The sequence below is a fragment of the Sphaeramia orbicularis genome, chromosome 21 (genome assembly GCF_902148855.1).
Source record: "Sphaeramia orbicularis chromosome 21, fSphaOr1.1, whole genome shotgun sequence".
Classification (NCBI taxonomy): domain Eukaryota; kingdom Metazoa; phylum Chordata; class Actinopteri; order Kurtiformes; family Apogonidae; genus Sphaeramia; species Sphaeramia orbicularis.
The window spans coordinates 41,585,147-41,610,401 of NC_043977.1; the positions used below are offsets into that span (position 1 = coordinate 41,585,147).

At 36.0% G+C, this 25,255-nt stretch overlaps 1 protein-coding gene across 1 annotated transcript in view; it reads left to right on the top strand.

Moving 5' to 3' along the window:
• The window catches only part of gdap2 (ganglioside induced differentiation associated protein 2), a 56,789-nt gene extending 37,845 nt beyond the window's left edge, over positions 1–18,944 (top strand). The window contains exons 12-14 of the mRNA XM_030124812.1: positions 4,413–4,467; positions 6,897–7,040; positions 18,277–18,944. Of these exons, the coding sequence (XP_029980672.1) occupies positions 4,413–4,467; positions 6,897–7,040; positions 18,277–18,318 (241 nt within the window). The 3' untranslated portion in view covers positions 18,319–18,944. The remainder of the gene's footprint in view (positions 1–4,412; positions 4,468–6,896; positions 7,041–18,276) is intronic.
• The last annotated feature ends 6,311 nt before the right edge of the window (positions 18,945–25,255 follow it).

Below are 25,255 nucleotides of genomic sequence, written 5' to 3' on the forward strand. Positions count from 1 at the left end.
CTAACATTGTAAAAACAAATGCAACAAATAATGCATATACAGTAAATAAAGTTATTGAAGCCCTGCAATGAACTGGTGACACATCCAGGCTGTACTCCACCTTCATCTATTGGTAGCTGGTATTGGATCCGACACCCCAACGACCCTCTTGAGGACTAAGGAGAATGAATGAATGAATGAATCAATTAATGCATGCAAGTTACTGAACTGAGTATTAAACTCTGGAACTCACTGCCATCAGAAATAAAATCCATCTCAGAGTTTAAGATGTTCACCAACAGAACCAAAACCTGCTTAACGACAAAACACAACTGTTCTCATCTGTAAATATTGTGTATATTGTGTGGGAGAGTGAATTAGTGAATGAATGCCTCATATATAAATGCAACACTGGATTATCAAATTGTATGGTATGATTGTTTTAAATTGTGTATATTTTATTTCTATATTATATTTTTATGTATGGTATGATCGTTTTAAATGATATATATATTTTATACTTGTACTGCAGTGTTGTGGAAGAGCCCAACTGGGGACTGGAGTTGAGAATTAGCACCAACTATAAACTTTATATGCATCAAATCAGCTGCAAACTTGTAACTGTTAGACTGCATTGTCCCTGTAAATAAATAAATAAATAAATAAATAAATAAATAAATAAATGAATAAATAATTATTGACTCTTAAAATAAGTAAAGCATCAGCATCTTGGTACAAACGGCTGTTGCGTAGATCCTGTGGATCAGAGCCAACATCCTGGATACTTGATCCAATTACTTGGGTCAACATCAGACCAGTATTTGATACCACTATTGGATTAGTGCATCCATAATAAGAATATTATTATTTCTATCAGCATTTTCCCTTTGGTACATTAGTGGGGGCCTGGGGTCAACATTTTTCAGCATTTTTCAATAGAAGTGAGATTATTTTATGTCTTTGGACAGATTTTACCCGATTTGTCAACAAAAAGTTGAGGCAGCTGGAGCAGGTACTCTATCCACGTACACATGAAGCCTGTGTGGTGTCTCACCCACATAAGAAGGTTTATCAATGCAGCTGAATCCTGGGTAAATTAATACATAAACAGTGCAAACAGATGATGCACTGTGAGTTGATGATTTGCCTCAGCTGTTAATGTTTCTACAGTAAATTCACAGCAAATAATTTATTTTTCCTGTCTTGCAAAATGATACATGCACTACACTTTCATGATGATAACTGTCAGAGTGTCAAAGTCAGATTTAGTTTAGATTTGCAGGTGTCGGATGAAAACAAGATGCACCCGTAGTGTTTCCCCTGTCACACTGATGTGCCTTTTCCTTATCATGTACAGATGAGGAACAGTGACTGTTCTTGGAATACAGTCTGAAGATGTTATAATTGACGGCTCACAGACATGTAGGTCCTGGTTGGTCCAAATTTTGTGGATAAAGTGTTGACGACTATCTCTGAGGCATTTTGCTTTTTAAGAGCATCTGGACCTGAACCATCAAATTTGGAGATGGTTTTTATCCCTTTGTTATTTTTCTTGCAAGATTTTTTAGTGTTAATTCATATACAAAGTTGAATAATTTCATTACTGATAATAATGTTTTATTACCCAACCCTCCGAAGGGGAGGCAACGGGTATTGTTTTTGGTTCGGTTAAGTTCTTTCTTTGTTTCTTTGTTTGTTAACACTCTAGTAGCAGAACTACTGGTTGAATTCATACAAAATTGCATTTATAGATTGCCAGTGACCCAGAATAGATGTTACATTTTGGGAACAGTAGGTCAAAGTTCCATTTTTTTAATGAATTTTTTACAATCTTTTTTTTTTTCCCATTTACTTTAATGGGTGAAATTTCAAACGTCTGCAGCAGCAAAACTATTGACTGAATTCATACCAAATTGGGTTTATAGATTGCCAGTGACGCAGAATAGATGTGATTACATTTTGGGAAAAGTAGGTCAAAGTTCAATTTTTTTTATGAATTGTTAAGATCTTTTTTTCCCCCATTTACTTAGAATGGCAGAAATGTCTGTATGCTGTCTATGCCTATACTGACATCAGCACATGCACAGACATGATGACATCAGCTGGACCGATGCCAAAATAAGCTATAATACGTGCAAGGGGTGGGGTTTATTGTGCCTGGCGCCACTTATCATTATTATCAAGGTTGTTGTATATGACAGTAGAGAACATGAATTTGAGGAGAAGAGAGAGAGAGGGAGAAAATGTGCTCCAACAAAATGTTAATTTGCAGTTTCTACCAGTTTTGGTGACCCCTGAATGGCCTGTCTGCTTTAGGCCAATTATGTAGTTTTACAGTACAACTGGAGTGTGACCTCCAGCACACAGCGGGGAGGTTTTCAGCCCAGAGTTAAAGAGGCGGAACCAGGGTCAGCACCTTCAAATCTGAGTTCATTGCCAGATAATGGATGACTCCCTGCTGGTTCGGAGCTAGTCGCAGCCCAAATGAAGGAGTTCAAGTGTCTTGTGGTCTGGGTGAGGGTATAATGTGAGATCTAGAGGCAGGTTGTGGACCTGTGGGTTTTCTGTTGCACTGGACCAGATGTTTGTTGTGAAGTAGTGGTAGACCGAGGAGATTCATCAGGTTGATTAAAAACCATTCTGAGGTAATTGACAGCAGCTGATTGTTTTCTAGAGGCTGGTAAACAAAGCATGAATCTAAACTAGAATTCTCAGGAAGGTGTTGTTTATATGCACAATATGCCGTTTCTGCTGTCAGACACATGCTTTTTCATATTATTGAATGTGATTTTAGTGAAATATATGTAAGTGCTTTTAAATATGAATGCAGTAGAGCTGAGTTATCTTGTAACATATCATATGAGGGAGGATCTTTGGAGATAGAATCACAATCCATGGTCTAAATCGCAATGTCGTCCCCTCTTATAAAATACAGGCGACTTAAACCCAGTTATAAGTTTTCCTTTTGCTTTCTCTAGTTTCTGGAGGCTTAGGCTCTATGTGATGGCTTTTTCTCCACATCAGATTAACATCATTACAATAAAGACAATATTTATGAGGTAAACAGTTAAGTCCACATTTCCTGTATGTACATCTGTGATACATTAGTATTTCCATTCATTACCTGGGCTGTAGGTTTATAACGAATTAAAAGTGTTTTCACATAAGCATAGCTGTGTAAATTGGACTCACTGCACATCCATACCTGCAGCTGATGGATTTATTGTAATTGTTCATTATTTCCTCCGCAGCAACACAACAACACATTACACAAAGTCTCCAAATTAGAGTAGACTAAAAATGAACAGTTTACCGCGGACAGACACACACTAAAATATTGCTATAAATAGACTGAAATACACTCACTAAACTAGCAACATGTACTACTGACAATAATGCTACAAAGATGTAGCAAAACAAAGTACTGTAATTACACTGGTAATCAGGCCATTTCATGCACAGGTTAGCTTGATTTTTGTTGTTGTTGTTGTTTGTTTTGTTTTTTGTTTCTGGTTTTTGGGTTTATTTATTTATTCTTTTTTTCTGTTGTTGTTGGTATCATTATTGTTACTGTAATTGTTTTGCATTGTTTGCTTGTTGAATTTTGGTTTGCACGTTTTTGTGTTGAGTGTATGTACATCCTGTTTGTTGAGCGAGTTGTGGGAAATTGTGATGCTTTGTTTTTATGTTGTTAATGACCCCAGGAAGAGTAGCTGCTGTGGTGTGCAGCAGCTAATGGGGATCAAATTAATAAATAAATAAATAGAAAAGCACCATCATTTATTTATCTGTATGATCCCTCTGAAAAGTAAAAGGATCTGACAAAATAAGGTAGATCATGATTTGATATTGTGTCATTGACCAACTACATATCTTAGTACAACAATGTAGTGTGACACAAATGACAGCCAAATATAACTACATATTTCCTTTGAATGAACAATGATGGAAATATTTGATAATATGTAATAAGAAAGAGTCATTTTAAGACATTGAAAAGTAAACTTTATTTTCCACCAAGTCTATTTTTTTCAATTACGTATCTTCATTTTTAGTTGATACTTAAATTAACATAAATGTAGTCGCAGAATAAATCTATCTAAGCAAACACAGATGATACAGGGATGATACTGTAAATAAATGTTCTTTTAAATTCAGGAATAGTGAGCTGTGAAATGAAATGAAGGGACTTTGCAGGCGAAAAGTAAATAGCTGTACTGAGTTTCAGTCATCATGAATACAAATACACACGCCGAGTTTCCTTTTCCGACTGTGTCCTCATCCTTGGGGTCGATGCATTCCACAATCCCTTCATGAGAATAGAAACCAATCATTTTCACACCATTTCACATTCTTCACCGATCTGTTTGAGGAATGATGAGCAATTTACATAACCGTTATCGTCATTCTATTCTGTATTTTATGTCTCGCAGGTATAAAAAGAACTTGAAGGCCTTCTACTTTGTACACCCGACATTTCGCTCAAAGGTAAGGATTATGTTTTATGTATTTAACATGATTAATAGAAAATGTCAACAGAGCATACAGTATGTGCAACCCTAGAGGATTGTATCAATATTTACATAGCTCTCACCAGCAGACACAGAAATGAATGGCTGTTGATATAGTAATGATAGAAGTAGCACTTGTCAGACCAGAGGAAGATGAATTTGTCTTTCCCTTTTAGTTTTACTTTTTTTTTAAAGACACTGTAGGTTTGTTTCTAAAAGCAAAATACTTCCTACATCCCTTAGTTCGTGGCAAGTCCCACATTTGGTAACGTGTGTGACATTGATACACAAACTTTATCAAATGGGAAGTTTGGAGTTTAATGGACTATTGTTGCCAACCATGTTAACATGCCATGGTTTGCAGTAATACCCCATTAGGACTGTCCCAAATGCAATTTTTACCCCGCCCCCCAAAGGGGAGGCAAAGGGTATTGTTTTTGATTCGGTTCGTTTGTTTCTTTTTTTGTTACTTTGTAGTTCTTTTTTTACTCTAGCAGCAAAATTATTGGTAGAATTCATACCAAACTGGGTTTATGTCAGTGATCCAGAAAAGATCTGATTATATTTTGGGAAAAGTAGATCAAAGTTTAAGTTTTTTATGAATTTAAAAAAAAAAAAATCGCCTTTGCCCGTAAGTAGCTGGGATAGGCTCCAAGCGACCCCCATGATCCTAGTGAGGATAAAGCAGGTTCAGATAATGAATGAATGAATGAATTTTTTAAAAATTGTGTTTTTTTCCCATTAAAATTTCACCTGACTGTAGCAGCAAAACTACTGGTTGAATTCATACCTAATTGGGTTTATAGATTACCAGTGACCCAGAATAGATGTGGTTACATTTTGGGAAAAGTAGATCAAAGTTCAAATTTTTTTTATGAATTTTTACATTTTTTTTCTCCCATTTACTTTTAATGGGCAAAATTTCAAATGCATGTAAAACCATCTGTTTTGTTTCATCTTACTTCAAACTTGTCACATATATAGAGGTAGTTTATATGCTGACATCACCACACTCATAGACCTGGTGACATTAGCTGGATCGATGCCAAAATAAGCTATAATACATGCGATGGTCAGGGTTTGTTGCGCCTGGCACCACTTGTTTTTATTTTTGGAGGGCCAGTGTATTGATTACAGATAAATAATCACAGGGGCCATCTAAATTACTATTAGTGAAGTCCAAAATGTAGAAGTGGCCATCAAAAGGACACCATGGCTGATCATTATTTTAAAATCAATATTAAATCTAGACTCCAGAAAATCATCATCATGACGTGAAACTAGAGTTAAGACATATAACACTGGTCATATGTCATGTAAAGAGGTCACAACACACAGAAACTCTACCAAATATCAAAATTTACCAAGTAAACCAGAAGAAAATTCCAACAATGGAGAAAAATTTTTCCCCTGTATATTTAAGATGTGATCACATATTCAGGCTGATTCCACATTTATGTCACATCCATTGAGTATTTATTTTGAGCAGCCTAGTGGGAAATACCCATCTCTCTTCAGATTCTAGGACTATAATAATAATAATATTGGGAATTTCTCACAGTAACAACATCATCACCCTCATTTGTGAGTTTAATAGATATCAAAGAATCTCCAAAAGCTCCACTACCAACAGTTCACAATAAGTAAACCTCATTATCACTGGGACTTGGTTATAATAATTATCTTCTTCTTCTGGAACAAATGTGAGCACTGAACAGTCTCCACTATATTTCTGCCAAAACAACAGTACTTTTAATACAGTAAATAGGCACAAACAAAGAATGAAAGGCAGCTAAGGTGAACTGAGGCATGATGATCACTCTATGAGTTAGCAGATATCATGCATGCTCTTAGATGTTTTGTGCAACTGCAGCCAAATTTTAATGGCAACAGTGATGCTCCAAATGTTGCCAGGCTACAACAACATGATTGTGTTAAACAGCTCAGTGATCATGAGTCTGCCTCCCATGAATTTTTAATAATTAACGCCAGGTTTTTGTCGAAGGCTTTCAGGTATTTTCCACAAATCAGCATGAATGTCTGGTACTTAGTATTTGGAGGTAATCCACAACCAGATTCAAAGTATCCAAATATTTGTCCATTATTAAAATAACAGTGGTAGAGAATTGTACAGTCTTGGCATCAGTATGTGCACTGAGTGGTTTCTGGTTTATATCTGTTTCTTTGTGGTTTACTGGAACTACAGTGCTTTTTATGCCGATGGCCAAACATACTCGTAGGGATCATTAAAGCTTCATTAGACCTAATCTAGTTCTGTTGTGATTTTTTGATAATGTGGGTCCAATTTTCTTTTGTCACTTAAAACCATGTTAATATCTAAGCAACACAGTCAGATCAAACACTAGTTATAACTGATTGTTTCTCTCTGTTGTCAACTCTCTCCAGGTCTCAACGTGGTTTTTCACCACCTTCAGCGTGTCGGGGATGAAGGACAAAGTCCGTTACCTGGACAACCTGCAGCAGCTCTTCACCTGCATCAAACCTGAGCAGATAGACATCCCTCCTTTTGTCCTGGAGTATGATGCACGGGTAAGCAGAGGGACGCACAAATACACAAAACGACAGATTAGCCCATAACATACAGAGATTCACACTGGTGCTGGTGGGTGGGTCAGTATGTTGAAGCACAAAACCACAAAGACCACTGGATGTAGGTTCTAAAAAAAGGACCATTGTCCCTGTATCCCATTGCCATGTTCTATCAAGAATCAATAATAACTTGAATTTGGTTCTGCTGCTATGTTAGAGTCCTGAGGTCTTAACGCAGGAGATCAATCTCCCAATAGAAGTGGACTGGAGGAGAACTCAACTAATTAAATGAAATCCATATATGACTTCCTATCGGTGCTCAATAGTAACTATACTAATATCTCTAACAATTTCAATGTTATAAGCCATCCATGGACCATTATACGTGAAAGCCAATTATCAATATTTTTAAAAATGTGTCAAAAATCTAAATTTCTTAAAACTGTGAGCAAACTTTGTAGACCTTATCTCATGGCGGCTACATATAAAACTTGAACTAAATCCGACCAGTAGTTTAGTCAAAGAAGACGTTTGAAGAAATTGCGAAGGAAGACGACAACAACAAAGACAACGATGATGAAGACGACGACAGGCACAGCACCTTTACAGATAGCTCATGGCCTGTCGGCCGGTGAGATCAAACCTTTGATTCCTATAGACTTACAGGGATTTTCTCAGTCTCATCTTATTCAGACCCTCTAATAAGTGATCTGGTGGTACTTGATTGAATTAACGCTCCATTAATAAGGTTTTAGGACTATCAGACTAAATTTCCCTACAGGGATACTAAAGCGAGACCTTCTTTACCTTTAACCTTTTACAAAGACTCCTTGAAAAACAATGAATATGAAAAAACATTTTGTTATTTAAGTTGTTTTCCATGTGTTTTCATGTTCCTCTAAATTGACTGGGTACTCGTGTGTATTTCATCAGCAAAAACATGCTGTTTCAGGTCTGCATGTTAACAGAGGTGTACATTACTCAGTATTGCAGTGATGATATGGCTTCTGTTGAAAGGAAACACTCCTAATCTTAACACCAAGTATTTAACCATAAGTATACCCATTAAATAAAGAAATTTAATAAGTGAATTCTGAAGTGCACATGACTACCCAACTAATTCAATGGATTATTCAAAAAATTTGGAAAACCACTATAAATTATTATTATCATTGTGTCCTGAGCCAAACAACAGGTTATAGCTTCTATATATCATCTTTATTGTCCGTGAAGAGAATACAGTGAAACAATGCATGTAACTTCAATATTCAATGTATTGTAAAGCATAAGAGCGAGCAATCACAGTAAAAACACTACCATCTTATCTAAAGTATGTTTATAAAATCATTACAAACCCCCATGAAATCTGAAAAGTCCAGGTTTTAGACAAAAACTGACTGACTTACTGGACCGCAATTCACTAGTATCACATTACTTGGAAGGTGGTTTAACCGTCACACCTCTTATCATTCCTCCAGCCTGTTTAACACAAAGCATTTTCAGTTATTGTAATGATAAATGACATTGAAATGCTGTATCTGGTTCCTGTAAAGGATTTCTGGACCTTTTCAAAGTCTGTGTAAAGTCAAACATCACCTTGGAATCGCATTCCCCGATGAAATCATCACGTTTAGACAAAGCTTAATTAAGACAAATCATTTGAGTTGTTTTACGAGTATATGCTCTGGTAAAACCACCACAAAACTGACTGAACAGGTAGATCCCATTCAGCCAGAAAAAACCTTTAAACCAGTGTTTTTCAACCTTGGGGTAGGGACACCAGGTGGGGTCGCCTGAAATTCAAATGGGGTCACTTGAAATTTCTAGTAATTGATATAAAAAAGACAAAAAAAACTTTACTAAAGTGGCAAGGTTTCCCTGTAAAAGGATCGATGTTATTACAATGCAAACTTTGGTGTTGCTGGTGGATTTACACCCCATGTGAGCCTCTAAATAAGACCCTCTTTCCTCTTCATTTCAGTTTAACCCCTTGAACACTGGTTTCAGATGTTTGTGGTGCAAGATTTTATCAGTTTGAGAAAGAACAGACTGTACCACACAACTTAAAAAGGGGATTGGGAGCAGTTAATGCAGTTTTTTTTAACCTTAGGGTCGAGACCCCATGTAGGATCGCCTGGAATTCAAATGGGATCGCCTGAAATTTCTAGTAATTGATAAGATTTTTTTTTTTTAATTAAAACTTACTATCAAAAAATTTACATTATATAACCTAAAAGTTAATCAACCTTTAATCTTTATTATAAATGTCCTTTTCAGACAGATTCACACACTCTTTGATCAGTAGAGAAGTTATGTAATTATGTTCCAATACAGTGAAAAAGTGGGGTTTTTTTTGTAGTTTTTTTTTTTTTTTTTTTACTAGTATTTACAGTTATAGTGTAAATGTATTGGAGGTGATGCTTAAATATAAAGCCAGTGTTTTTCAACCTTCGGGTCGGGACCCCACGTGGGGTCGCCTGGAATTCAAATGGGGTCGCCTGAAATTTCTAGTAATTGATAGAAAAAAACAACCAAACTTACTAAAAAAAAGTATATGGTGAGTTGACAGAGACAATCCCAATCCATAAAAGACATGACAAACTGTGAATCTGAAACTGACGCACTGTGGTACTGTTTATCTTTCAAATGTTCATTGTGGTAGGTTTCAGGTGCTGCAGCTCTTTCATAATTCATAGTTTCAGTTCTTGTTTGTTCAGTATTAATTGTCAGCCTTGTAAATCCAAGCTGGACTGACTGTACATATCCTGACCAAGGAAAAGGAAATTCTCACTTTGTGCAGTAATCTACACCTGGCTTTTCTGCCTCCGTCCATAATAATATACATTATACAGACTAAATGTCATCTAAAATTAATGTTTATTTGCAACATATTATAGCAAACTATTACATGATCAAAAAATTTTTCATTTTAGCAAAAAAAAAAAAAGTCTCCATTTTTGAATGCCCGGGGTCGCCAGAAATTTGTGATATTAAAATGGGGTCACGAGCCAAAAAAAGGTTGGGAATCACTGCTTTAAACCCACAGCATCAAATCCTGATTAAAATGTTTAATCTATGCAGCTAGGTCTATTATATGTATTTTCTTGACTTGTACACTTATGTTATATCAAATTTTTCCAAAAATATTCAAATGTGGAGGAATCTGTTTATTCACTGTAATAGTCCATTCCATTTGGTCACATGACAATAGTATCATATCCCCTGTAGTAGCCTATTGGTAACTTTTAATGCTACTGGTCTGTTTTACTATAATCAAATAACATAACATGGATATACCCTGCATGACTGAACGCATAAGTTGATTTATGAAGTTACATCTTAGTGAAATGCTCTGAGTGATTAAATTTAGTCATGCAGTCTATAGGTTTATTGATTTTACTGCATAAGGTGATAATAGAAGAGTTGAATCTGTAATGTAGAGCATCATAATCTGCTGGTATTTTGACTGAGACACTGTACCTCTAGAAGCAGAAAATATGTTTAACACCTGACTTTGTGTACATGATTACAAAAGAGGTCGTATTTTCTGTGGGTTAACCTTTCCAGTTTGCATTTTAGCTCGTGTGGCAATAGGGAAGTCACAGTAATGACAGTTTAGTTGATGGTTAAAGGTCTTACATATAATTGCAGCTGCCTTTATTATCAGTTTTATGTCACTGTTGTCGTAGTCTTGTTCGCTGAAAGTATTCTGTTGGAATGATGGGTGAATATTTCCATCGTGTGTCAGGGTTGTCCTTCTCTTTCGTTCCCCTATCTGTTATCATTTTGAAAGCCCCACCTACTACTTGAAAGAACGACAACATCCCAGCTGTAACTACACAATGAAAATGACAGGTTTGGACAATGACAGGTGTATTTTTACGTAGGTATGTTGTAATTTTAATATCACAATTCAGTCTCTTATGCCAAGTTGCGTCAAGTTCACCTTAACTTCTCTCCAGACATTATTTTTTTACTAGTGCAGTATCCAGCGCTCAGTACCACCCACAAACTAACCAAGCATCCCAGATGACTTTGACCAGTACGATAGTGGATGGTGCCAGACTTATTTACAGCACTGGCACAGAGATAATGAAATATGGACGTCTGGAGGTCTGGATATGGGAGACTATGGCTGTCACATAAGAAGAACCATTTATTGGCTAGAACACACAAATAAAAATTACAGTTCTGTTTGCGCTTCACACTCCACAAGGCAAGTTTGACATAAATAACATAAATATGCAAAGAATTTACTGCATATGATGAAGTCATTAAGTCCACTGTTTGACTTAATGACTTCATCATATGCAGTTAATTCTTTGCAAATTGTGATAATATATGACAGTTTTGTTATTTTCATGCAGCTGGTGACCTGTTTTATTTTATTCTAGTGCTGTCAAACGATTCATATTTTTAATCAGATTAATCACAGGGTTGCTGTGGATTAATTTGATTAATCACAATTAAATATCATTCATTTTTAATCTATTTTAATCATGTTTCATTTTGCAGGAACAAACAAACTCTAGAAAGAAGGGAATATATATGCACATAACATGTTTGTCGCAAGCTGGGCGACGTGTTAGCCGAAGTGCCAGCAGAATCCCAGACTAACATATGCTTTGCGTTAATGTGGTATTTTAAAGGTGCGAGAGACTTTCATAACCAATTTTTCATCAAATCTGTAAAACCTCAGCCATAGCCTAAGTATCACTAATCTGTAAGTCTTTCTGTGATTACTCACCTGAATCTCTTGCATTACGGTGAACAATTTCTTAGTGCCATCCACCATAAACAAACCATGTGTTTACAGACAGAGCTGGGAGGTAACTCGGGCATCTTCGGAATTTTGTCGCGATGTGCATTGTGGGACGTAGAGGTTCGCGCAGCAGCAGCTGCTACAGACACGATGCTGAAATGGCAGGAGCTCCCTTCCGTCTGCATATTCCTCCAGCCATTTCCCAGCTCTGTTTGTAAACACATGGTTTGTTTGTGGTGGATGACACTACGAAATTGTTCACCGTAATGTAAGAGATTCAGGTGAGTAATCACAGAAAGACTTACAGATTCATGATACTTAAGCTGTGGCTGAGGTTTTACAGATTTGATGAAAAATTGGTCACGAAAGTCTCCCGCACCTTTAAAGTGGAAGTGCTTTGGTAAAAAGAAAACTCCTTCCTGCAGAGTGTGTATAATACTTTATGTCAGTTGAATGTTCCGTCTTGAGTATTTTTATCTCATATTTCCACCCAGAGGACCAACGTGCTGTTTGGCATCTTCCATCTTTATGGGTTGGTTCTGCTGCCTGTCACTACCAGATCAACTGCACATTTGTTCACTCTACTTGGACAAACTGCCCGAAATGTGTTGCCAGAGACGTTCAGAGTCATTCTGCACTGCAGATGGGTTAATTGCGTTAAAATTTTTAATCAGATTAATCATGATGATGGATAATGTGTTAATTTTGACAACCCTATTTTATTCTTTTTTTTTATCTGCACAGTGAAACAGAATAACAGATCTGGGATCAAAATATGATAGATTGTGCAGGTGAGGTTGAAACACCTAAGAAGTCTGTAGTATTCTCTCATTAGATAAAGAAATATCAACTGCAAAAATAATTTTAAAAAGGCAGAAAATAAGCAGAATTAAATGAAAGTGAGTCATTTATTAGTAAATGGGATTAATAATACATGGCTGAAATGTGGTAACAAATGGCTATTATCACATTTTTGCAAAATAATTAATGTTAGCTCAGATATTTGCCATAAATTGACTATATAATCCCTACATTTAGCCAAGTTGAACACATAAGGTTGTTTACCATAAGGCCACACATCCGCTCTGCAGCTTAATGTGTGTTAATGAAAACCTGGCCTCCCACTCCTTTCCAAATATTAACACTAAATCATGTTTACAGCCATATGTGTTTTACTCCTAGCACTATTCATCTGCTATTTTTTAGAGGAGGAAAAGCAGAAAGGGAATGTGGGGGGAAATAAACAGACCTGGTCATTTATCTCCATTTGGTTTTGCTTGTGTGAGTGATTTAAACCAGATTAGAGGATATAAAAGAGTAACGGAAAGGAGTAAAATTGGCAATCACTGGTTTATTGTTTTCACTTTTCACCGAGACACTAAGAAAAGAGAGAAAATGTGGCTGAAAATATTTAGACCATATGAGGAAGACAAATGAGGACATCAGATCAGACATCTCTGGTGGACACTGATCAGCCATAACAGTCTGACCACGTGCAGGTGAAGCATTAATGATAATGATTATCATTACAATGGCTGATGGGATATATTAGGTAACATGTGCGTTTTTAGCCCTTAAAGTTGAGTTGTTGAAAGCAGTAAAATGGGCAGAGTAAGGATCTGAGCGACGCTGACCAGGGCCATATTGTAACAGTGATGACCAGGTCAGAGCATCTCCACAACTGCAGGTGTTTGTGGGTGGTCCTAGTGATGTCAGGACGCTACATGGATGACCGAATGACCCCGTATGTCTGTAACTCATATCCATCCTCAAAATAACCCGTATTCCATATGGACACTGAACACACACACACACACACCCCAACTTGTCTTTGGACTGGTCATAGATCATTCTTTACTTTGAAATACACTTTTCCTGTGGAAGCACAAGACATATACAGTATATAAGGAAGCGCATTCTCACAGCTGTTCTGTTCTTCAGAGGTAGCAGAACTTTACCATATATTTGCATGACAGTGACAACAAACCCCGCCCCTTGCATGTATTGTAGCTTATTTTGGCATCGATCCAGCTGATGTCATCATGTCTATGCATGTACTAATGTCAGCATATCAATCGCTTCTATATACAAGGTGGGGAAGCAAAATTTGTGATATTTTGAGGCAGGGATTAAAAGACAGTGTATGACCAATTAGTTTATTGAAAGTCATGAGAATTTATTTGCCACAAGAAAATTGACATAATAGAAAATGTTTTTATTCTATGTGTCCTCCTTCTTTCTCAATAACTGCCTTCACACGCTTCCTGAAACTTGCGCAAGTGTTCCTCAAATATTCGGGTGACAACTTCTCCCATTCTTCTTTAATAGTATCTTCCAGACTTTCTCGTAATAGTTTTGCTTATAGTCATTCTCTTCTTTACATTATAAACAGTCTTTGTGGACACTCCAACTATTTTTGAAATCTCCTTTGGTGTGACGAGTGCATTCAGCAAATCACACACTCTTTGACGTTTGCTTTCCTGATTACTCGTATGGGCAAAAGTTTCTGAAAAGGTATGGATAATAGTGTTAGGTATGATTATGACATCAATATATGTTTGGTTTCAAAACAATTGACGTAGTGCCTGCTGAGAAAAAACAACTAAATGTTCATTGTAAATTTTGCTTCCCCACCCTGTACATGCTAAGTTTGAAGTAAATTGAAACAAAACTGATGCATTTATAGACATTTGAAATTTTGCCCATTATAAGTAAATGGGAGAAGAAAATGTATTTTAAAAATTCACAGAAAAATTTAACGTTGACCTACTTTTCCCAAAATGTAACCATGTCTAATCTGGGTCACTGGCATTCTATAAACCCAATTTGGTATGAATTTACCCAATATTTTTGCTGCTACAGACATTTGAAATTTTGCCCATTATAAGTAAATGGCAAAAAAAAAAAAATTAAATTAATAAAAAAAAATTGAACTTTGACCTACTGTTCCCAAAATGTAATTAGAACTCTTCTGGGTCACTGACAATCTATAAACCCAATTTGGTATGAATTGAAGTAATAGTGTTGCTGCTAGAGTGTTAAACAAACAAGCCAAACCAAAAACGATACCCCTTGCCTTCCCTTCCCTTCGGGGAGTGGATTAATAAAGCTTTTCATTGAGCCATGTGCATGTGTTGTTAAAATCTTGGTGTTGCACTCTACCTCGCCAAAATTCTGCCTCAACGCTTCAGTTAAGGACTTTCTTAAGCAGATCGGTTTGCTCTGATCATCTTCATTGCGTACCATGACAACACCCGTTCTGCGGTGGTCAACGGAACCACACCCAGGTCTCAACCTAACTGAAGAAATGCGATCCATGAAGACCCCATGTTGCACATTAAAGGACCTGCTACTAATGTCAGTGCCAGATAGTCCAGACATTCAGAGTGTAATAGAGCAGGTCTTGAAAGTCTTAAAAAGTACAGAATTTTGAAACACTGTTTTCTAGACTTTGAAAAGTGTGAAATTTTCTATGAAAGTCTTAAAGTATGGAAAAAAGTTTCTCTTGTAGTTGAATTTTAGAGTATGGTCAAAGGCACATAATCTTATAGGATAAATGAAAATATATGAGGAAAGCATAGTAGTTAGTTTTAGTTTATTTCAAATGTGCAACAAAACAAAGTAATCCTACTTTAGTCTTCAGAAATTAAACGGATTCCAAGAAAACATGAAAAATGGATGGATGGATGGATGGATGGATGGATGGATGGATGGATGGATGGATGGATGGATGGATGGATGGATGGATGGATGGATGGATAGATAGATAGATAGATAGATAGATAGATAGATAGATAGATAGATAGATAGATAGATAGATAGATAGATAGATAGATAGATAGATAGATAGATAGATAGATAGATAGATAGATAGATAGATAGATAGATAGATAGATAGATAGATCTATTTTCCCTGGCTTTCTTGATAATAACCAAAATCACTTCAGTTCTTACATCAATAGCTATGGCATTGTACTGCCAAAAACAGTGCTTTTTGGCATTCCATGTTTTGTTTTCTGTCTGTTTTAGGGAGCTAGAGGAAATATAACTGATAACACTTATAAAACATAAAAAACTTGATATGAGTTCACTAACTGGTTGGTACTGCAATGATTCTGGTGAAACTTGTTTGTGTGATATCCATGCACTTTTTGTGATTTTCATAAGTTTTGAAAACATTTCTGTCAGTAAAACATAATTTACTGCGAATTCTGCATTCATTCATTCATACATTTATTAAAATGAACTTCTCTACTACACACAACAGGTACAATCTCAACCAAAAACATAGGCACGTAAGTATAAAAGTACATAAAGTCAAGGTCTTGGGGAAAAGTTTTGAATAAGACTGGAAGAAGTCTGAAATTTTTATTTGGATAAAGAGCAAACACTGAATAATAATAATGACCCCATTGTCCCCATGTTTAGACCACTTTGAATGAGGACTGAGATTGGTCTAGTTCACCTCAGCTCTCATTTAGTTTTCATGTCAGGATCCTCACAGACAGTTAGTTCAGTTTAGTTCTATAATAAGACAAGATGTCAGATCAGGGTTTTATTTTAATACTGACAGTTCAAAAGCCCTTAAAGCTACATTACAGTAAGCTTCTGCAAGTTATTGGGATGTGAAAACCACAATCACGTACCAGCCTCTTTGAAATGAATCAGCTTCGGTGTTTTTTGGACTGCACGCAGGCAAATGGGAACAATATTGTTGCAAACAGATTTCCAAATCCACATGTTGAATTCATCTTCATTGTTGTCGGTGCTAGTTAATGTCAGGACAGACCTGCAGATTTTGGTTTGAGATCATCATCCCCCATTGTGATTCGACATAGATTGCTTTAATCTTGTGTTTTTAATTAGGGATTCTCAATGAAATAAAGATTAGGTCCAAAATTAGCAGTTACATCATGTCCTAATTTATAATAACACAGTGGATCCACTCTGGGGTTTAGGCCCAATCTCACACACATGCAAACAACATGAATTCAGTTCCAAGTATCATTGAACATAGAAGCTATTAGGGTCTCTAGAGGCGTCCTTCTGGACCTCAAAGCCTTTTAACGTGAAAAAAGATAGTCCTATTCTTTATTTCATTATTTATTTACTTTTTTTTTGCAGACACACCATGGTTTACTTTGTACATTTTCATCAGAAAGTCACAGGTTATTATAACTTTTGAGTGAAAAAATATCAGACTATCACAGCAAATCTGCCAGTGTTGATTTTCCAGTGTTACTTGTATTTAACACCATTCAGAGTTAATATAACGTTTGATCCATAAAAACTTGCACTCGCAGAGTCAGCTTGTGTCTTTGATGGTGTCCTTTTTTGGGGTACATTTACCAGGTGTTGAGGAACATGATTGAACACCATAATGGGTGATGATTTCTGGACAGAGCAACAGAGAAGACCAGTGCGCTTATGGACGACATATGAGTCGTCGTATAAGTACCATTTTACTTCTGAAACAAGGCTATTTATTAGGCTGAAGTAACTTGTCTGTCAGCTCTGTCAGTATCATAATGTGTATATTTCTGTTTGGACCAACTTGCTAACCAGCTGCTAAAATTATGCTGCAAATATAGAACGTCGAACATGCTAATTTTAGCTCGACGGCTTCTTGCATTGTAGTCTTAGGTAATTCAAACAATTCATACAAGAGTAGAGAGCAAAGCTATTGAACAAATAGTAAGTGTCATGGTGCACTCCTGCGTTGCCACAGACCCCTCCCTCAGACTCATTATCAACTTCACCTGCTGGCACCTGTCACACCTGGAGCAGATCTGCATTAGGAGCTCTGTTAAAGAAAAATAACTATTTTTTTTTATTGCAGTACTTTTTGGAGTGATTATTGTACATGTGTGGTGGATGGTTAGACTTAACACTGACAGATTGTACATTTTTAACTCTAATAGTGTTAATCCCAGTGGACAATGTACACCTTATGAGAAGTATAGTAAACACTAGTTAAATTTACATTTAACACCATAGAATGTTACTTGAATACTGGTGCAGTGTTGAATAGTTAACTCTGTTGGTGTCACTAATTAATGAACTTTGAATACTAATCTAGTGTTCTTTTCATCTATTGTGGTGTTAATATTTTACACTTAAAGAGTTTGTCTGAACACCGTCATAGTGTTAATCATTTTAACACTTTGAAAAATGTTAATTTAACACTTAACTGGTGGTTCCCATATAAACCCTGGCTTGGTGTTAATTTCAACTCTGAGGGTGTTAAATTTGCATTTTCAAATTTGCAGTGATTAATCCTCAAAAACCTAAACAGTGTGTCAGCAAAACATGAGCCCTTTAATAGTCTGATTCCACTCTTGGTTTGGGTACCGGACAGTTGATTTAAGGCAGATTTGTAAATCTGTCTTAGAGGCTTTTAACAGACTAGATGATGAAGGCAGGGACTTGTACTCCATTTACTTGACTTAATCCGACTTTGCTTCTCCATCTCAGGTGAACGGACCTCACCATCCCTCCCAGTCTTCCGGTCTGTGACCAGTGGGACGTCTGTACTGGTGTCAAGCCGAAGCCCTTTATGGACGCGGTGCTGCCTTTGTGGACTGAACTCGTGACATCCTCCTGAGGCTCTGAACCATAGTTGGGGAACCTCTCCTTGTGTTTTTTGTCTCTGCCAAAAGGACAAAATTAACATTCACAGGCCACATTTAGCAGCATGTGGCCGCAGTGAGCAGTCACGTCTCCCTCACCACGGACTATTTATGGGCCTCCGATGGTTTCTGGATAATGCCTTACACTGAGAGTTCTTATTCGGCAGTTTCTTCAAACATCCCTAAATATGAAGTATTATGTCAAGCACTTAAAATCACTTCCGTTGTGTGGTCACATCAGACACCTTCAACCATGTCTCAGAATATTGTGTTGGATTTGCTGGAGGGGGCTGTGGAAGGTTTCGTCTGTCTGGACTCCCACACTGCTGCGTTCTTTATTATGCTGTGCCACACCGGACTGCAGAAACTCCAGACGAAGTAAAGACCAGTGCCGCGGTTTCATTCAGCCGGAAGTTGGCAATTTCCACCTGGTAGGCTGTAATAACACACTTTGTGTTCTTCTTCAGTCAAACTCGGGGAAAACCCCAGGGAAGTAAAATTGATGCCTGGGAGGAAAAAGAAAACACCACTCTCCGAGCAGCAGCTTGTGTCGGTCTGTGTTAGCACACTGGTGACACACAGTCTGTACGTCTGAAACTGTCGTGGTGGATTTAAAGGATAGGATCACAGGAAAACGTGACTTCAAACAACAGTCACATGGTTGTGTTTACTCTGATGTTCTTTAACTAATCACTGACTCTGTTCACACTGATAAGACCCTGCATCTCCATCACTGAGGCTGTTCTCCACACTGACAACATTAAAAACACACTCAAGATAAAATCATACGTTAGCTACAATAGTAATAACTCACAGGTGTCAAACATGAGGCCCGGGGGCCAAATCCGGCCCGCAGGATGAATTTGTGAAATGCCAAAATTATATTAACTGTCAATCCTTGACATATGAAGCCCTACTTTAGTCTCAAGTGGGTCAGATCAGTAAAATATTATCATAAAAACCAAATAATGACAATAATGACAATTCCAAATTTTTGTTCTGTTTTAGTGTAAAAAAGTTAAATTACATGAAAATGTGTAAATTTACAAACCATCCTTTCACAAAAAAATATGACAAATTAGAAATGTCCTAAGAGAAGTAAGTGCAATTTTACTAACATTCTGCCAGTTACAAAAAATATTGTGTGTATTTTGCAGATCCATTGTGATGTGTGAGTTGTAATGCACATTTATAAATAAGCAGAACCAGAATAGAGTTAAAATTGCACTTATTTTTCTTAATAGATTTCAGTTTTTTCATGGTTGTTCACATTTTTAAAAGGACAGTTTATAGATGTAAACGTTTCCATAATGTAATTTTCCTTTTTTTCACTATAAAACACATTGAAATGTTTGGAGTTGGCATTATTTATATATTATTATGTTATTAATTTACTGGTCCGGCCCACTTCAGGTCATATTGGGAGGATGTGGCCCCTGAACTAAAGTGAGTGTGACACCCCTGTAATAACTGGTCCTTCTTTTCTTCCTCTATCTCCAGTTATGTATTTTTACATGATTCAGTTTCAGTAGCAGAAGAAAGCATGAGCCAGAATGAACCACTGACAGCAGGAAGAGAGACAAAAAACCAAAGAAACAAAAGATTAAAAAAAAAAACCTAATTATTACTGTTTACAAATGATTGATCTCATTTCTAAAGTAAATAAAGGTATAGACCCCTGACTGCTAATTAAATATAAATAAATTAGATTTTACCAATGCAAAAACCGCAGTTTCATCCTACACTCTATCAAAATTGTAAACTTTTATAGAAATGCATTAGTACAAATTAATAGCATTGGAAAGTTACTGACACCTAATGAGTCCAAGTTACTCAAATCAAGTGGTTTTTCCGGAGTGTTTTTAACACCACGTTGTCTTTGTCCACATCCACAGGAAAACACAAACCTGGAAATGTTATACCAAAATGGTGTACTTCTACTTCAACTCTGGGAAGTTATGCATTTGACTGGAGTAACTTGAAGCACTTAAGCCTCATTAGCCTCAGATTGATACTTGATACCATCCTTTACTTTGTGGTAGGAGAGAATCATTTAACAGCCACTATGAGCAGGAAGAATGTTTACAGCATGAAAAACACCTCAGCGTGAGAACCCAACGGGAGTTTTAGGACAGACTTAAAGAGTTTAGAACCAATCCTTTAAGCTGGTGTCGTGCCTATTAGCATGCATTTTGTTTTGCAGCTCAATGACGCAACATCAGATATCTGTCAAATTTTAAGCAGAAATATGACTTTTTGTTTTTTTTGTTTCATATCCTGATAAATTGAATGCTTCTGGCATTTAATACAATAAAAAACAATTTGAAGACATCAGTGAGGGTTTTAGACACTGCACTTTTGGCACTCCATGTGTTTCACTGACGTAAAAGTGGCTACACTGGAAAAAAATTGAAATCTTACCAAGTGTATTTTTCTCATTTCTAGTCCAAATATCTCATCACACTTAAAATAAGACATAATCACCTTAAGTGTAACTTTCCAGTGAGATACAAGAACTTATTTTTAGACAATAGATCTTGAAAATCTTATTTCAAGAAATCTTACCAACATAGTTTTCATTTGTTCCATAGGCAGATTTTTTTGCTTAATTCAAGATTTTTTTTTTGCTTTTTTCAAGTAAAAAAAAAAACTGCCAATGGAACAAGTGAAAATTATCTTGGTGAGATTTCTTGAAATAAGATTTTCAATATCTATTGTCTAAAAATAAGTTTTTATATCTCACTGAAAAGTTACTCTTTAGGTGATTATGTCTTGTTTTAAGTGTGATGAGATATTTTGATTAGAAATGAGAAAAATGCACTTGGTAAGATTTAGATTTTTTTCAGAGTAAATATTGAAAATAATAATTAGTTGAGGTCTCAACTCCATGGCTGTCAGTCAAACTAGATGTTTGCGTGTCTGCTTTAGCATAGGTTGCTTCACTAAATATGGTGTTTTCACAGTGCACAAATGGTTTAATCTCAGAGTTACTGAAAGGAAATATAAAGAACCAAACTTTGTTAACATTCCTCTGATTCTGTACACGTTCAAGTGGTCGTTATTTACCTGAGACGCATTAACACTATTACCATTGTCTGGAACTGTTGATATGAGGACATTTTACCCGCTGTTCTGTAGCCAGTGCTCTGGATACAGCTATTCAACACACTTCTGCACATGTGTACGTCATTTCAACTCTGACGGCAAGTTCACAGCTCCTCATCGTCCTTAAATGTCCTTACTGAGAAAACATCAGCGCTTTGCGACCTCCACATCTAACATGTGATACTGTCATACAGATTAAAATGAAAACTGAAGCGTCTTATGTTTAACTTGCCTGTTGCTGGGTATGCAGACTCAAAACAGAAGAATGTTCAAGGATGTTTCAGTGATTTCTGTGGTCTGTAAATCAATAAACAATCATCTTGCTGGGAACACGTGAAGAAATGCACACATTAAAACACAAAGAGAATGAAAAGCTGTCTTTAAATCTTTATTATTTCCTAAAAAACGGTGCATGAAAGCACTCTGTGACCTAAGATTGCATTTCAAATGAACTTCCTCTGATCCTCCAGCTTATTTTTCCACATGCTTTAACAAAAGTAAAGATTTAATTAAATATTCCAAAATGTCATAATATAACATAACTCTAGTGTTTGTCTCTTGTAGAAACCTGAAAATCATCTTCAGATCATTCATGTCATTAGTGTACACTTTGAGCTGTGATTGTGTCAGAATGTATATAAATAATGAGCCAAATTTTGTTTATCTGTAATTATGTATTATCTTTTTTTTATGTTGGAGTAATGAAGCTTTGGTCGTCCATGATTTCTGAGAGGAAGTCAGTAAGAGGTGTGAACACAATAAAGTCACTGTTTTTTTTAACACAATGATTGACTTGTATTCCCTCTGTTGATGTTTCCTGTTGATCTGAGATGTTTTATACGATGAGACTGATTTGAAAAAGGAAATTCAAAACTAAAGGTAAATCTGTGAAATATGTGTTAAAATCATGATAATGTACAGTAGTTTTAAGGTTTCACATTGTGCAAGTTTTTAATTCTCACGAAATACAGCATAGATCACAGGTGTCAAACATGCGGCCCGGGGGCCAAATCTGGCCCGCCAGAGGATCCAGTCCGGCCCTTGGGATGAATGTGTGAAATGCAGAAATTACACTAAGAAATTAACGATCATTTTATTTCAGGTTCCACATTCAGACCAATTCAATCTCAAGTGGGCAGGATTCAGTAAAATACTATCATAAGAACATATAAGTAATGACAACTCCAAATTTTTCTCAATGTAAATGTAAATATTTTCATGTATTTACACTAAAAACAAAGTATCATTTCGCAAAAAATGTGAATAACCTGAAATGTCCTAAGAGAAGTCAGTACAGTTTTTCCAATATTCTGCCTGTTACTAAATGTTTTGTGTATTTGTAGATCCACTGGGATCTGTAAGTTATAATGTACATGTGTAAATGATAAACCGAGGCTGAATATTGTTAAAATTACACTTATTTTTTTCAGTTTGTTCATGTTATTCACATTGTTTGAAAGGATATTTTTGTAGATGTAAACCTTTTCATAATGTAAAGCAACTTTTTTTGCTCTAGAACATAGAGAAAAGTTTGGAGTGGACATTATTTATATATTATTATGTTATTATTTTACTGGTTCAGCCCACTGCAGATCTAATTTAGCTGAATGTGGCCCCTGAACTAAAATGAGTTTGACACCCATGGCATAGATGGTCATTCACAAAATCACCACTGATGGAATCTGTAGACGTTGTGTCTTTGTGTAACTGACACTGGAAGCTGCTCAAGCAAATCCCCATTAAGTCTCTAGAAATAATGAAATAACATTTATTTAAAGTAGTCATACAATGTATGATTTTTTGTGATTTAGTGATTTATTCCGAACATGCAATGAAATTTAGGATATATTCGAACAAGCAAAACATGCATACTAATACAAATATCAACAGCTGTAACAATCTTAGACAGAAGAACAGCACAATAGTTCCATTTCCATGCCCGAAAAGGGGTGGGACGAAGTGCAATTTATTTAACCCCTTCATGCATAGTGGTCACTCCAGTGGACAGTTATTCTACAGCTGTTCTCTTGTATATTCATAGGTTTTGTTGTTTTAGTTGCATGTCAGCCAACACAGTGGACGAATATGCATCATCCCATACACTGCAATTCATACCATTACTATAACTTTGTTGTTCTTGATAAACCTGATCTGCACTAACATGTTTAAGTGTGAATCAGTTATTTGTTAGACAAAAGAGTTGTTTTTTGCATATTATATGAGGTAATAACTAGCATTAGAATATGTTAAAATCTGAGAAAACATCAAATTAACAGCCTTAAAAATGTTTTTATTTCATTGTTTTCATTTTACTTTCTGATATTGGGTTTTAAACACATGTTTCTTTACTTAAAAAATTAAATGCATGGACATTTTTGTAACTCCATGAAAAAAAAAAAACTCGATTGCATTTTTTTTTTATGCCTAAGGAGGAATAAAAACACTCCAGAAAAAAATCTTGACTAAGGTTCTCATAATTCATGCATGAAAGGGTTAATCCCACCCCCTCTCCCTAAAATATTATTAACATAATATATATGTCCCTCTAATGTATAACATGCATCAACAAGTAATCCAAAGTATTCAGAAGGTTGCCATTTGGGTCAGGATTTCTTAAAGTGGAAACCTCCAGGACTGAAAAATGAATCCAACGCCAAAGTGTCAGCCAGGATTAGACACTAGAGGCCAGCTCCATTCATTCATTCATTTATTGTCACAGTCAAATAAATATACAGTGCATCCAGAAAATATTCACAGCTCAACCATTTTTTATTATCAATCTTTTTTTTTTTTTTTTTAACCTTTATTTAACCAGGAAGTCTCTGGAGATGATACCTCTTTTTTGAGGGAGACCTGACCAACAGGCACATCAGTACAATACACATAAACTAACAGAGTATAAAACTGACATACAATTAAGACAACATAAAATGGCTAAAAACATAAAAGCTGAAAACCAGTTTAAGAATAGCAGTTACACACTTCTGTTAGACAGTTTGACAGAAGAGATTTGAATTCTCCCAAGGTAATGAAATGCTGAAGCTGAAGTGAGTTTTGCAAATTGTTCCATAACCAAGGTCCATCATAGGAAAAAGCTGTTTTACCAAGTTCATTTTATGCTACAGCCTTATTCCAAAGTAGATTAAATTCATTTTTACCTCTAAATTCTACACGCAATACCTCATAATGACAAAGAGAAAAAAGTTTCTCTGAAACTTTTACTAATTTATTAAAAACAAATGGTGCCAGGCACAACAAACCCCGCCCCTCACATGTATTTAGCCCATCATAAGTAAATGGGGAGATTTTAAAAAATTATTTTAAAAAATTTGCACTTGTTGTATCTTATTTTGGCATCGATCCAGCTGATGTCATCATGTCTGTGCGTGTGCTGATGTCAGCATATCAATTGCTTCTATGTGCCAAGTTTAAAGGAAATTGAAACAAAATTGATGTTTTCTTAAACATTACAAATTTCACCTGTTCGATGTAAATGAGAGGAAAAAAAGATGAACGAAGATTAACTTTGACCTACTTTTCCTAAAATGTAATGATATCTCTTCTGGGTCACTGGTAATCTATAAACCCAGTTTGGTATGAATTCAACCAACAGTTTTGCTGCTAAAGTGTTAACAAACAAACCAAACCAAAAACCTTACCCCTTGCCTCCCCTTTGGGGGTGGGGTAATGAAAAGCAAAGAAGTGCTCCAACAGATTTG